This window comes from Eumetopias jubatus, unplaced genomic scaffold, assembly GCF_037043125.1.
Source record: "Eumetopias jubatus isolate StellerSeaLion01/CBP00866 unplaced genomic scaffold, mEumJub1_p1.0 scaffold_4, whole genome shotgun sequence".
In the NCBI taxonomy this organism is placed as follows: domain Eukaryota; kingdom Metazoa; phylum Chordata; class Mammalia; order Carnivora; family Otariidae; genus Eumetopias; species Eumetopias jubatus.
Window position 1 is genome coordinate 85,028,837 of NW_028274810.1, and position 15,682 is coordinate 85,044,518.

At 48.9% G+C, this 15,682-nt stretch overlaps 1 protein-coding gene across 1 annotated transcript; it reads left to right on the forward strand.

Annotated features, from left to right (window-relative positions):
• The first annotated feature begins 3,445 nt into the window (after nt 1-3,445).
• On the forward strand, nt 3,446-5,031 carry LOC114217130 (receptor-type tyrosine-protein phosphatase U-like). The gene is made up of 2 exons (XM_028113916.2): nt 3,446-3,621; nt 4,376-5,031. Exons 1-2 carry the CDS (start codon nt 3,618-3,620, stop codon nt 4,663-4,665), a joined length of 294 nt encoding a protein of 97 aa, XP_027969717.1. The 5' UTR covers nt 3,446-3,617; the 3' UTR covers nt 4,666-5,031.
• The last annotated feature ends 10,651 nt before the right edge of the window (nt 5,032-15,682 follow it).

Here is a 15,682-nt window from a genome sequence, read left to right on the forward strand (position 1 = left end):
ATGGGGAGTGATGGCTGATGGGTACCGAGTTTCTTCCTGGGGTGATGAAAATGGTCAGCAGCATCCAGGGTCCTCGCCAGGCCGCTGGCTGTATTTGCATTTGCATTTGTCTCTGCCGGCTTGTGTTGTCTTTGGACTCAGCTCTGAGGCTGCCCAGCTTTGCTCTGGCCTCCTGACACTGCCCTGACCAGGTGATGCTGTTTGCTCTTGCTCAGTGCTCTTGCTCTTGCTTAGTGGCGACGGTTTCACAATCTGTGAATATATTGAAAACCCCTGAATTGTACACTTTAAGAAGGTGGATCTTGGGGCGCCTGGGTGGCTCAGTCATTAAGCATCTGCCTTTGGCTCAGGTCATGATCCCAGGGTCCTGGGATCGAGCCCCGCATCGGGCTCCCTGCTCGGCAGGAAGCCCGCTTCTCCCTCTCCCAGTCCCCCAGCTTGTGTTCCTGCTCTCACTCTTTCTCTCTCTGTCAAATAAATAAATAAATAATCTTTAAAAAAAAAAAAAAGAGGGTGTTCACAAAAAAAAAGAGGTACACATCTTATGGTATGTGAATTATATCTCAACTTTTCACAATCCCCCTTGAGAGACATCCTACAAATTATCTGACCAGTAATCTTCAAAACCATTAAGTTCATCAAAATGAGGAATGTCACGGGCACCTGAGTGGCTCAGTGGGTTAAGCGTCTGCCTTCAGCTCAGGTCATGATCCCAGGGTCCTGGGATGGAGTCCCACGTCGTCGTCGTCGTCAGGATCCCTGCTCAGCAGGGAGTCTGTTTCTCCCTCTGCCCCTCCCCCAGCTTGCGCTCTCTTTCACTCACTCTCTCTCTCTCAAATGAATAAATAAAATCTTTTTTAAAAATGAGGAATGTCACAACCAAGAGAACACAAGTAGCCATGGTGACGAAATGTAATATGGTATCATCTATGGGATCCTGGAACAGTAGAAAGGACACTAGGTAAAAACGAAGGAAATCCCAATAAAGCATAGACTTTAGTTAATAATAATGTATCAGTATTGGTTCATTATTTGTAACAAATATACCATTTGGAAGACATTAATAATGGAAAATTGGCCCCAAAGATACAAATGTAGGGACCCGAAGGGGTACGTGCACCCCAATGTTTATAGCAGCAATGTCCACAATAGCCAAACTGTGGAAAGAGCCAAGATGTCCATCGACAGATGAATGGATAAAGAAGATGTGGTACATCTTACATTGTATACACAATGGAATATTATGCAGCCATCAAAAGGAATGAGATCTTGCCATTTGCAACGACGTGGATGGAACTGGAGGGTGTTATGTTTAGTGAAATAAATCAATCAGAGAAAGACATGTATCATATGACCTCACTGATATGAGGAATTCTTAATCTCAGGAACAAACTGAGGGTTGCTGGAGTGGTCGGGGGTGGGAGGGATGGGGTGGTTGGGTGATAGACATTGGGGAGGGTATGTGCTATGGTGAGCGCTGTGAATTGTGTAAGACTGTTGAATCACAGATCTGTACTTCTGAAACAAATAATGCAACATATTTTAAGAAAAAAGAAAAAGAAGAAGATAGCAGGAGAGGAAGAATGAAGGGGAGTAAGTCAGAGGGGGAGACGAACCAGGAGAGATGATGGACTCTGAAAAACAAACTGAGGTTTCTAGAGGGGAGGAGGGTGGGGGGATGGGTTAGCCTGGTGATGGGTATTAAAGAGGGCACATTCTGCGTGGAGCACTGGGTGTTATGCACAAACAATGAATCATGGAACACTACACCAAAACAAATGATGTAATATATGGTGATTAACATAACAATAAAAAATTTAAAAAAAATAATGGAAAATTGGGTCAGAAGTAATGGGAACTCTTTGTACTATCCGCAACTTTTCTGTAAACCTAAATCTATTGCAAAATAAAAAGTTTATTTATTTATAAAATCAATGTATCCTAGGAGGCAAGTCGTGGCAGGCTGGTGGGAGGGAGCTTGCTGGGAACTTCCCACACTGCTGGAATTTAAGCCTGACTCCAAAGCACTGCCTGGAAAAGCCCTCTGGGTTCTCCTGGGCCCCATCCATCCTGAACTCTTGACTCTGGCGGGTACCAGTGAATTCCACCCAGATGGTTTGCCAAGTGCCCATTTCTTTCATTTCCACAAGTGCTCCTCTCTCAGGGAGCGGGACAACAAGGGAAACCCGATGGACCTCAGGACCCCAGAGTCCACGGGGCAGGGGTGTGAGTCCTGGTGCTGCTGCCTCTTCTCTATCTGTTGCTCAGGGAGAGCCCGTCTTCCTGGGCTCAGGGTGCACAGGGTCAAGGGCAACAGCAGCATCCAGGGTCCTCGCCAGGCCGCTGTCTGTATTTGCATTTGTATTTGTCTCTGCCGGCTTGTGTTGTCTTTGGACTCAGCTCTGAGGCTGCCCAGCTTTGCTCTGGCCTCCTGACATTGCCCCGACCAGGTGATGCTGTTTGCTCTTGCTCAGCAGCACTGAGCTCATGCTGGTCCACTTGCTGAGCCGCCGAGAGCTGCCAGAACCTTCCTGGAGCCCTCGCACCTCCTCCTCCACCTGGAGAGCTCTCCCTTGAGCTGTCAGCTCAGCTTCCAGAAAGAGCATGTGTAATCCTTTATCACCCCAGCCCCGCTTTGGGAGCTCCTGAGAGTTCTCCGAGCAGGAGACAATTGTCTCTTGAAATTTGAGCGCACATTTTATGTATCGGCTAATCCGCCTCTCTCTGCCAATGCCACTATTCACATCCTGGGCCAAACTCTCCCCATAAAGGCAGATGAAAGTCAGGGCAAGCCCCACTCTTATTGGCTTCTTCTTTCCTCAAGAAGCTGCCCCCAGCTTTGGGGACTCAGGGGAGATCTGACTACAGTGAATTCTGTGGGCTGTCTGTGGGCATTCACCATGTGCCAACAATGGACTGGGCATTTCTCATGCCTCGTCTCATTTAATGATCACAATACCTCTATTGGATAGTAATGATTTTCTCCTCATCTGGCACGTGTGAAAACTGTGTCTGGAGAGGTCTAGTAACCCTCCTAAGAACACACAGCCAGGAAGGGGCAGAACTGGGATTCAAACTCAAGCAAGTCTTAATCCAGAGTCTCCCCTCTTCATCACCGCATCACACAGTTTCTCTAGAGATGTTTTGTGAAACCAAAAAAAACCCTCCCCGATAAAAGAAATTTGGGAAGTGTGGCTACTTTGATTCTCCTCATGGAGATTCACGATGGGCATTAGTGTGTTCAAAGTCCTGAAATGTCCTGCAGGGAACAGACCTGTTTAATTTTGTTTAAAGCAGAATTTTCCAAATTCATTTTTTGTAAACAGAACGTGTATTCATTTTGTTTCTTTTGTAGATAGACCACCCCCTCATCATCTTGTATAACTAATGTTCTCTGGAAGAAACTCTGAGACACTGTATTGGGCAAGTCACTTCTTTCCGACCTCAGTGGGGCTTCCGGTCATGATGGGGTAACAGGTGGCTTCCTTCCTTCCCACTGTAAGCAACTAAAAACAGCATAAAATATATGAAAAACTGTTTTCAGGCCTTGGACAACAGGCAGCTCAGAACTGTGATTCCTGAGAAGAAAAACAACGTAAGCTGAGTCCTACGATTGCATGAGTGAGTGTCCAGAGGCCGGTGTGACTGAGTGGGGCACTTTGCCCCGTCCCAGGGCCTGATCTGGGGGACCAGGGTGGGATGTCCTTGGGGATGCTGACCAGAAGAGCAGGGAGCAGGTGGGCCTGGAGGGAGGGGATAGTTTTCCCCATGTGTGTGTGTGTGTGTGTGTGTGTGTGTGTGTCACTGGGAACCTCTGACCTGTTCCCCAATTGGCTGAGGCTGCCACACAGGCTGACAATGGAAATGCTTGCACAGGAGAAATGCTGCTATTCAGGTGCCTCCCGTTAATCTGTGGAGGGGGTGGTGGCAGCAGCTAATTTCGGGATTTGCTTGTCTTTGAATGGGGGTAATTACTAGGAGTTGCCAATTGCTCCAGATTGTTCTCTGGAAAGGGAGGGGCTCTCTTGGGCTCTGCTGAGCGCTGCCCCCTGCAGGCAGTGCGGTGAAGTCACAGAGGGGTGGTCCAGGCTGGGGAGCGACAGGATGGAGTCAGGGGACCCCAGGATTGCAGCAGGGCCAGAAGGGCTGGGCCGGAAGGGCCCCCAGAGAGCACGTGGCCCAACCTGCTCATGTTACAGATGGAAAAACAGATGCAGAAGGGAAGGGACTCGCCCAGGGGTGCACCGGGTGGGCGCAGCCAGGCTGTTTGGCCCCGGGGAACAACCTCCATGTTGGCCATGCACCCCTCCCCCACCCCGAGTCCGTCTGGGACGCTGTGTGCGTCAGGAACCCCCTTTCCTCTCTCTGACTGCAGGAGACCAGCGCAGTGCCGGGGTCACTGAGGCCAGCAGCTTGCTGGGGGGCTCACCGCGGCGTCCCTGTGGCCGGAAGGGCTCCCCATATCACACGGGCCAGCTGCATCCTGCGGTGCGTGTGGCCGACCTCCTGCAGCACATCAACCAGATGAAGACGGCCGAGGGCTATGGCTTCAAGCAGGAGTACGAGGTGCGGGGCCCCAGTCCAGCCAGGACCCCTCGCCAGGGCCTCGCCGGGCTCCTGCATGCTGTGGACCCTGACCCTGGTCTGACCTCACCCCTACTCTGATCAGCTAATTCCTTTTGGCCTTCACCCTGAACCCTCAACCCCAACCCAATCTGACCTGGACTCTGACTCTCAGGCTTAGGCTGTTTTGAACTTGGACCTTGGATCTCAATCCAGTCTCCATGAGAATGTCGACCATGACCCCTAATTATACCAATCCTAGTGTGACCCTGACTGTAACTTCTGGATTTTGACCTGAAACCTCATCCTAATACTTCCCTGATTTTTACTCTAATCCTAAACCTGATCCTTCTCTGATAATTTCTCTGAACTTGACCTTCTTCCCAACCCCATCACTTCCCTCTCTAACCCTCTACTTTGGTTTTGAACCCCACTTCCTTGATGATTAAAGGGAAATGCAGTCATTGACCTCAAGCCCCAGTGCTGGCCGTGACCCAGCCTTCACCGTGACTCAGCCCTCCAGCCTGCCCGCTTGATCCCAGAGGAGGGGTTGGCCACCACTTTTCTTCTTTGCAGGGCTTCTGTGAAGCCTGGGATGCCAAGAGGAAGAAACCGGCTTGGAGGCCCATGCCCGAGAGTCCTGACGGAGGGCCTGGAGCCTGGAGGAGCAGGCAGAAGGCAGTCAGCAGGGGGCTCGGCAGGGGGACCCAGGGTTGGAGCTCCACTGAACTCGGTCATGCCAGTGCTGGATGTGGAAGAGCGGCATGGCTGCTCGATGTCCTGGACACGGACACAGACAACAAGGACACGGCGTCGATGTCCTGCCACCTGACCACTGCCAACCCTTCCTTAGCTCCGCCAGTGGGGACCCCAACATCTACATCAACATGGCCCTGGCAGATGGGAGGGCTACAGGCAAACCACACCCTAGGAACCCCCAAACCCCATGCGGGAAAATCTCAGGGACTGAGCGTGGAGGGCTGAAGACTCTGCGAGGGTCCCCTCTGTGCCCCTGCCCACCTTCCTGGGCACCAGGCCTGTGGGACGGTCCTCTCCCGTCCAGGGCTCCTCTATTTGTAGCATCAAGGCCAGTGCTCCTCCTCTGTGTGCCCATCTGCACACTTGGGGGCCTAGAGAGGAGGCTCTCTGGAGGTACTTCCAGCCCTGTGAGTCTCTGAGCTGGGGGGGTCATGTTAGGGCTCCCTGGTGCTGGGTAGAGAAGCTGCTGAGACAGCCCCCCCCCCCTCCTGGGGTCCTTGACACCTGATCCCAGCCACTTGGGATCGGCCCAGGAACCAGAAGGCCCTGAAGCTCAGACCACGCTGAACTTAACAAGGAGGGACTACTGGGGTCTGTTTGGAGTGGTTGAGTCTGCAGAGAGCCCCAGCAGGTACCCGGGCCTGAGTTTTAGAGTGTGGCTGGGACTGGCCTCGAGGAGCAGCTAGTCAGGCCATATCTGAGCATTCAAGAAGTCCCAGGGAGGGGGGCTGGTGGACTGGGGAGGGATTCCCCCCCTTTCTCTGCCCTTCCCCTTGCAGGATTACAAAGGGCAAATTCATGTTTGGTCAGGGTATAAATCAGGGTCAAGGTCAGAAGAAGCAAGACAAGTGCCAAGGCTCCAAGAGCTTCTGCCAGCCTTTGGGGTCAGGTCAGGGAACTGGGTTTTAGAAGAGCATCAGGAGAGGGAGACAGGGCACAGGTGGAGCAAGGCAGGACACCAGGAGGAGACTTGGAGCTGGAGCACAGATGGGGAGAAGGCCAGCTACCAGCCTACCTGGCAGGTCAAGGTCTGGAGCGGGGAGCAGAGTCAGTGCCCATCAATGTCTGGGGAGCCAGGGTTGGGGCCTCTGATCCTCTCATGGAGGATGAAAGGAATGGAGTTGAAAGGAATTCAAAAGATTCATTCCTTTATTTGAATATATTATTGAGCCCCTGTCATACACTGGGCACTGGGGATACTGAAGTGGACAACACAGGCAGAGAGCCCTGCTTTCCTAGACCTTACATCGGGGGTGGGTAATAATCAGGCAGGCATGTGGTGGGATGTCAGCAGCTGGCCTCGCTATGAAAAGCCGTCAGGCAGGAGAAGGGGTGATGGGGCTCTCAGCCCCCCAGCTATGGGACTCTGGGTAAGTCATCTCCCTCTCTGGGCCTCGGTTCCCATCTATAAAATGGGGATGACCCTGGTAGGATCAGATGAGATCGTGGTGAAGTGCCCTGCCTGGCGCCAGGCCTGCCGAAAGTTCTCCATTTACAAACAGCAGCAGAGATGGACACAGCCCGGCTGGGATGACCCAGAGGCCCGAGCCCAGCCCATTCCCCGCCTCGGGCTCCCACAAGGGGAGAGGTGGAAGGAGGAGTGGCCTGGCTAGTAGGGACCCCAGTCATTCCTGGCTCTCTCACAAACTTGCTGTGTGCCGAGGTAAGACACTTCCTGCCTCTGGGCCTCAGTTTCTCCACATGAAAACCGACTGTAATTTGTACTGACTCTATTTGCACCCCTGCTGACTCTCTGTGCCTCAGTCTCTCCATTGGCCAGAGGATGCAACCTATTCCAGTGACTTCCTAGCCCAACATCCTTTAATCTGAATTACGAAGTCTGGGGACAGCACTACCCCCAACTCATGCCATTGACACATCACTTCGATCCTGGTGTGCCCCTCAGGGAGAGCATCCACTGCAGTGTTAGCTATAGTTCCTGCCTGTCAGGAGCCTTCAGTCCACCAGGAAGCAAGAGGCCCACAGCATCATTTGCATGCCCCTCCCGGGGGGGGGGAGGGGCTCTTCAGTTTTGCAGATGACAGGCTCTTGGAAGGAAAGCAAGCATGTTGGACCAAGGTAGGAAAAAACATCCCCACAGGCCAGAGCTGTAGACTGAGGCTCACACGATAGGATTTAATATGTACTAGTGAATTAAACATGCAGCGCAAAATAAATCAGCAGCTTAGGGACAGGGGAGGGAGACAGGCCTTGAGATGAGACTGACAAAGAAAGGGCTCAGTGTGAGCCCATGAAGTGACACATCTCTTGTGTCACCTGCCCCTTCACTGCTCTCCCCATACACACTGGCCTCTTCCAGTCCAGTCTCAACCAAGGCCTTTCCTGGAAGATGGAGGGAGGGCCCAAACCTAGTCAACGTAGTAATAACAACAACATAGTAATAGCCTATAGCTCCCACATGCTTACTCTGTACTAGGCATTCATATTTTCTCTCTCTCTCCTTGCAAGTTCACATGGTTGGTATTATTAGTACCATTTTACACTAAAGAAAATGTACCCTCAGAAAGGCTAAGTAATGAAGAGCCAGTAAGTGGCAGAGCTGAGATTTGAACCTCATTCCATCTAACTCTAAAGGCAACACACCTCTGTGCATATCCTGCTGTTTTCTTAGGCCATGTAAATAGAGATATGGAATCTAGACAAAGGGAAGAGAGAATCTGGTCCAACCGGGAGGCTCAGACCCTTGTACCATCAGAGTCACACAAGAGGTTCATGGATAAGCTGAACACGGCTTAAAGGCAGGATCTCCAAGCTGAGAAGGGCATGGTAGCAAGGTCATATTGATTGATCAATTAATTAATTTAAGAAGTATTTGTTAGAATCCTACTAAGTATTAAGCCCTCTTCTAAGTGCTTGAAGATACAGAGGGAAAAAAGATGGACAAAATCCCTGCATTCCTGGAGCTTGCATTCCAGGAGGGAAGACATATAATAATCAAACAACTACATATCAGAAAGTGATGAGCATGGAAAGAGACTAGAGATGAGAGGGCTGCCCTAGAGTCAGTGGTCAGGGAAGGCCTCTCTGAGGAGGTGATATTTAAGCAGACACCTGAATAGAGTGAGGGAATGACTGTTGTGAGAATTGTCAGGAGGATGAACCAGTCATAGTGAGCAGCAGATGCAGAGGCCTGAAATAGAAGTGACTGTGGTGGATGTGAGGACAACGGAGAGGTCCGTGTGCTAGAGTGGAGCAGGTGGGGGGAGACAGGGGGAGACAGGTATGAGGAGTCAGTGGAAAGAAGACCATTTAGGGTCTGCAGGCCATGGGGAAGTTGGGTTTTATTTTCTGCATTGAGGGAATTCATGGCAGCTTTGAGCAGGAGAGCAGTGAGATCTGATTTGTGCTTTCAGATCACTGTAGCTGCTGGAGGGCACAGAAGCTGTTGGGGAGGGAGGATCACAGAAGTTCAGGAGGACCAGGGTGGAGGCCAAGCAGGGCATGGGAAGTAAGTGGTCATTCACACATGGAGTTATTGAAGGAACAGAATGTTCATCCTGAAAACGAGGAGGCCTGGCTGGATACGAGAGCCCACCTCCAACTTCAGAAAGGCTGTCATGTGGACTTGAAGTTGGGCACACCCTGCAGCCCCAAGAAGGTCAGAACCAGGACCAATGGCTGAGGCCATAGGACAGCTGTTGGCACTGGCTGAAGACAAAGTGGCTTCCTGGCAGCTTCCCACACTAGAGGTGCACAGCAGAGGTCAGCTCTCAGAGCTAGGAGGTGGAATGGATAGAGGTCAGCTTTCAGAGTCAGACAAATCTGAATTCGGACCACCCTCCCTTTTCTGCTTATTATCTGTGCTGCCTTGGGCTACTTTACCTTTCTGACTTTCAGTTTCCTCATCTATAAATTAGAACCAATACCTCTCTCCTTGGATTCTTCAATAGATATGTGAAGTACCCAGCACTGTACCTGGCACATATAAGGTACTTAATAAGTGGCAATGATGATGGTGGTGATGGTAATGGTGATGATGATGATGGTGGTGGATGGGTGATGATGGTGATGTGATGATGATGGTGGTGATGATGATGGTAATGATGATGGTGGTGATGATGATGGTGATGGTGATGATGGTGGTGGTAGAAATGATGGTGGCGATGAGAAGGAGAATGGTGATGATGATGCTGATGGTGATGATGATGATGTGGTGGTGATGGTGATGATGGTGGTGGTGATGGTGATGTGATGATGATGCTGATGATGATGATGAAGATGGTGGTGATGTTGGTGATGATGATAATGGTGATGGAGATGATGCTGGTGATGATGGTGGTGGTGGTGATGGAGATGATGGGGGTGATGAGAAGGAGAATGGTGATGATGATGATGATTTACCAGCATTAATCACAGTAAAATTATTCTTATGGTTGGCAATGGTTGTGTGGAAGGAATCCCAGCACCAAGCAGGGGATAGAACTAGAAGGCCACTAAGTTCTCTTCAAATACTAAAATTTGATGAGAAAATGAAGTACAAGGTAGCTCACTCCTTCCATTGACATCACCACGCCTCTGTTGATTCTCCTGCCATGGGAGGGTTAGACAGAGACAGTGCTAGAGACAGTGGTTTGGAGACTTTCATGCCCCCAGGAGCAGCATCTGCACAGGGAAGCCCTGACCCAGCTGGGGGTTGACACTGTGCTGCCCATGTTCTGGGTAGCTATGGGACTCAGGGAGGCAATGGATGGTCAGCTTGGAGGAGGCTCTTACTTCTGTCAACATTTCCAGGCCTCCCACATACCACAACTGACCACACAGTCATAGTCAGGGGTCCTTAGATCAGAAGGAAACAGACACCCTCTCACCCAACTCCTCTCATTTAGCACATGGGAAACCGAAGCCCAGGAGGAAAAGGGATTAGCTTAAGGTCACAGGTGAAGTCCAGGCATCCTGATTTCTAGTCTCATCCTTTCTACTTTAATAAAGTGGAACTATTGTGCCAGTTATCAGTCGATTGCCTCTCAGCTCCAAGTTCACTCTTCAGCACATGACCTAAATAGTAGGTTGAATTCCTTTAGGTATTTCTCCTTTACAGTGAGCATAATATTAAGCTCTCTCAGTAGAAAGTGCTGGAGGAACACTGCAGGAGGTAGGGGCTTCTCCCACTACTTCCAGCAGCCTCACAGTTAGTCAGCAGGATGGATCTGAGGACATCTGGCCATACCTGGCCCCAGCCATGGCCCCAAACATGCATTCTCTGGTGACCTTGCAGCCCCACCCTAGCCTGGTGATCACCCTCTGGTGACCCTCCCCCACCAACACCAGCACCCAGATTCCCTCTGCATGCCTTCATGCCCAGCCACCAGCTGCAGCTTGCAGCAGCAGAGGGTTGCTTCCTGCTTGCCTGGGGATTGCAGACCAGCTCTGACCTGGGCAAACCACTGAAAGTCTCTGCCATCCAGTGATCTATGACTCCATCTTTTCTCTGAGGTCTAAACCATCCTTGAAGAGCCAGAACTCTTCCAACATTGACCTTTCTTGGGTACTCTTCCTCAGTCCTAGGGGACCACATAGAGTTTCCTTTATCTTACAGTTACTCTTTATTATAGTTTAATCATGTTTTATATTACACTTGCCCTGCCTAAATCACCATGTGGTTTCTACCTCCTGATTAGACCCAAGTTAATAAACTATCAACACTTGTGTTCTAGAAGATAATTGGGAGCAATCTTCTTGGCCCCATTGTCCTGACAAACCTCTCATGCCATGTGCCACATTTGTAAGTACACAGCCTGGCTACAAAGGCAAGCTCCCATCCAGCTAACTCTTATTTTATAGAAATCTTTTATTTACAGGGCTTTTCTCAGTTCATCTTAGGCTTGTCCTGCTCTCCCTTGCGCTAAGAGAAGTTGCTACTTTCTTACCAATTCTATTAAAGTTCCTGTGTATTATCGGGGGTTTTACCTTATCTCGGCCAACCTTGACACTGGCCCAGTGTTAGAAAATGCATTCAGCTGCTAGAAACAAGGATCCAGAAAATAAGGTCTTAAACCAATTAAAAATTTATTTTTCGGGCGCCTGGGTGGCTTAGTTGGTTAAGCGACTGCCTTCGGCTCAGGTCATGATCCTGGAGTCCCGGGATCGAGTCCCACATCGGGCTCCCTGCTCAGCAGGGAGTCTGCTTCTCCCTCTGACCCTCTTCCCTCTTGTGCTCTCTGTCTCTCATTCTCTCCCTCTCAAATAAATAAATAAAATCTTTAAAAAAAATTTTATTTTTCACTCAAATAAGAGAAGTGTGGGTGCAGGAAGTCCAGGGCTGCTATGGTAATGTCAACCTTAAAAGTAAAACAGCCAGTTATTTTACCAAGAAAATTTATTTTTATTCAGTTTATTGAGAAATAGCAGGAGAATTGCAATCCAGGACATGCAAACTTGGAGAACAGGAGCTCAAAGCAGAGGACCCGCACTTTACAGACTAAAAGAGTAAGTTGGGAGGGGCTGCTTTGACTGACAGCCCATTGGAGGAAAACAAGAGTTCAGGGCAGTGACAGTTTCTCATTGGCTAAGATGTGGTATTTTCTTATTGGCTGAGCTTGTTGCTGGGCAAAGAGAAATTCTTCCTTCCTCCTGCTGGGGTAGTAAAGTAGGCTTCTTCCCGTTGGGAATGCAAGATACTTCTCTTCCCCCTTGGAGTCTGCAATTAAGGACTAGTGGTGTGGTGTGAGAGCTTTCCCTTCAGGGCTTCCCAGTGATGAGGTTTTGGAATATACGTGAGGTTCAGTGGGGTGGAGTCCGGAGCCGACGGCCCAAGGAAGAATTCTTGAGGTGTCTTTGGTGCAAAATGGTGGTTTATTGAAGCAAGGGGCCAGAACCTGTGGGCAGAAAGAGTTGCTGCCCCAGGGGTTGTGAGGGGTGGCTGATTATATACTATGGGGTTGGGGGAGGTGAGGAAAAAGGGAGGTTTCCAAAAGAACTTTCATATGCTAAAGAAGACTCACAGGATACCGGAGGCCTTGCAGGTGTCAAGGTTGTTTACCCCTCTAGTAAGGCATTAACATGAAGATAGTTGGGAACTCCCTGGAGGAACATTACACTCTACCCACTTCAAGTATCTGTCGATGGGCTGCAGGTTATAAAGACATTTAATTGTATCTACATTTCCTTCTGGAAGCTAGGTTATTGATGATAGGAATGCTTTGTTCTTGTAGATCGCTAAGACATTTGTAAACTGAGGGAGACTCTATAAGTTAACAATTTGTTTTTCCTTTAGGGCAGCCAGGAGTGCCTGAGGAATGTCACATATAGCCCATGGGGGGGGGGGTTGTGGGGTGTCAACTTCTGCTTTGTCCTCAGCTTGCCTTCTGTTCCCTCATCACCAGCTCCATTTTTAAAAAGATTTCTTTTATTCAGTTTCACAGTATATACACAAAGTTGTCAAATTCCCAGTTTCCCTCTGTTTTTGCTCCACCATCCATAGTGGCACATGACTTTATTCTGAAGGTTACCTCAAGGTTACATGTTGGCTGCTGGTGTTCCAGCCCTTGAGAGATGCATTACGTGGGGAGAAGGGGAAAGGGACTCCTTCCAGGTGAAAAAAAACTCCCATCAAAGAATTTTCCTGGAAGCTGCATCCACTACCTCCACTCATATTTCATTGGTCACCCCTATCTGCAGGGCAAAGCCACCCACAACAGCACTGGCCTCTTGTTACTAATAAGGGAAGACTGGATTCTGGGCAGAGGACCAGCACCTCCTCCCACAACCAGCAACCAGGAGATTTAAATACAGAGAAAGCCTGAGGTTAGAGTTCCAATGATAGAACTTCCTCCAGAAATCCCCTAAGTGGGAGGAGGAAAGAATGCCTTCTCACTCAAATCTGCTTTTTAAAATAGTTAAAAATAATAAAACAGCAATAGATGTTCATTGCAGAACAATTTTTTAAATAGGAAAAAAAACCCCAAAATCCCTCTTAATCCCATCATCCAGTGTGATATTGTGGTTTATTATAAAAAAAAATATGTATTTGTTATTCATCCGCTGTTCCAGGCACAGAGTTTCTAAAGCCCTTGTCATTTCCTATATAAGAGCCAAAGGGGCACCTTTTGTTACAATATTTAGTTTCATTCCCAGTTCCTGAAATAGCTCCAGAGCATAAAGGTGAAATGGGTGTCTTTTGTTATTCATAGCAAGCCCCTTTCAACCACACCAGAGTTTATGTTAATGAGGTGACTTTTGGAAAGCCCCTCAGGATAGGGGCTGGTTGCCAAGGGAACCGACCACAAAATTAGAGGGTTGGAACTTTCAGTCCCACCTCCAACCTCCTGGGAGGGGAGAGGGTCTAGAGATTGATTTGATCACTAATAACCAATAATTTAATAAACCCTGCCTGCATAATGGACCCAGGATAAAAATCCTGGAATTAACAGGGTTCTGAGAGCTTCCGGGTTGGCAAACAGTAATGTAGCCAAGTGCTGGGAGGGTGGTACCCACTGAACTCCCTGAGATGGGAAATTAATGTGCTTGAGACCCTAACAGACTTCGCCCTGTGTTATCTCTTCATCTGGCTCTTCATATCCTTTAATATCCTTTGTAATAAACCGGTAATCGAATAAGTAAACTGTGTTTCCTGAGTTCTGTAAGCCACTCTGGCAAATTAATCAAACCCACAGAAGGGGTTGTGGGAACCCCTGATTTATAGCCCGTCATCAGAAACACGGGACCACCTGAATTTGAGACTAGCATCTGAAGTGGAGGGAGTGGTTGGGGAGTGGGGGGCAGGCTTCTGGGATTGAGCCTTTAACCTGTAAGATCTGATGATATCTCCAGGTAGGTAGTGTCAGAATTGAGTTAAATTTTAAGACGCCCAGCTGGTTGGTGGTAAAGAATTGCTGGGTGTGGGAAGAACCCTCACATCCGGTGTCAGAAGCGAAGCAGTGCTGTCGCAAAGGATTGAGAGCAGAGCCTACCGGAGGGTGCTTTTCCTTTACATTAAAAATTGATTCAAAACTGTTGGTATTCTTGCACACTTCCTCCCGGGATTTCTTTTTCTCTGTGTATATTTAGAAAGTACATTATATCCAGATTATCTATATGTTGTTTTTTTTCCCTCTCACCCCTTTTTTATCAGTATCTTCTCAGCGTGAATTACTTTTTTGACTGTCGTGTTTTTAATGCCTACAATTATATTCCATCATGGGGTTGTTCTAACAGATGCTAATAGAGCTAATCCCCCATTGTTAGGTGTCTAGATGGGTTCCATCTGAATGTGTCTGTTAGAAATGATGCTGGATGACTAATTCTTCGCATAGATCTTTGCCTCCATCTGATTATTTCCTTATAATAGATTTGTGGACTTATCGGGGCAATAGGTATGGGTATTTTTCCTTCTTTTTTATTAAAGTAAAATTGAAATACGGTATCATATTGCTTCAGGTGTACAACATAGTGATTCAACATTTATATACATTGGAAAATGATCACCATGATAAGTCTAGGTAGCATCTGTCACCATACAAAGTTAATTCGATATTATTGGCTATATTATATTCCCCAGGCTATGCAATATACACCCATGACTTACTTATTTTATAACTGGGTATTTGTACGAGAGTCTTTTTAAGGCTTTTGATTTGTTTGGTCAAATTGCGCTCCCAGAGGCTGACCTGGGTTCCACTCCCCATGTGGGTCTAAGAACTTCCTCAAATGGGTTTCTGAGGCCCTCCTCCCCTCCTTGGGCATCAGCTCTCTGACTCCAGCCTCAGCCCCCCTCCCCTGTTTCTCTAAGGAAACACAATGGAAAAGTTTGTATTCTGAAATATCTAATCAGGTATTTATCTCTAAGTACTTTAAAAAGTCAACATAATTACTCTAGTCCCATTAAGTTTAATTTGCCTCAAATTAAGCATTTAGCGTGAAGTTAGGGTTGCTTTGCTGGTTGCGGTGGAGCTAGGGTCTGGCTGTTTACAGCGGGAGCCCGCGATGCCTGCACAGGCTGTTGGGGGCGGGTACAGCCTGGGGGCCTTTCTTAGAAAGGTGTTATTCCCAGGGTGGGGGTAGGTGAGCCTCAGTGCCTGGGATACCCTGCCCCCATCCCCTGAGCCAGCTCTGCATTCACCTGCAGCAGATAAACAGTAGTGGGTGGTTCTGTTTCTCCACCTGGGGGGTTCCCCAGTGCTTGGGGGTTTCTCCAGTGTCAGGCGCTTGACCAGTCACGTGCGGGGCAGCCTGGAAATGTCAGGGCCTTCACATCCCAGGGGCACCCCTCAGCCAGTGAGGGATGGAAGTGAGTAGATAAATACCCAGCTTCCCTCTGAGGGACAAGTCTGAGGCACAATCCCACACACTTCCTCAGAGGATTCCCCAGCGGAACTGGGCCCACAGCGCGCTGCTCTCTGAT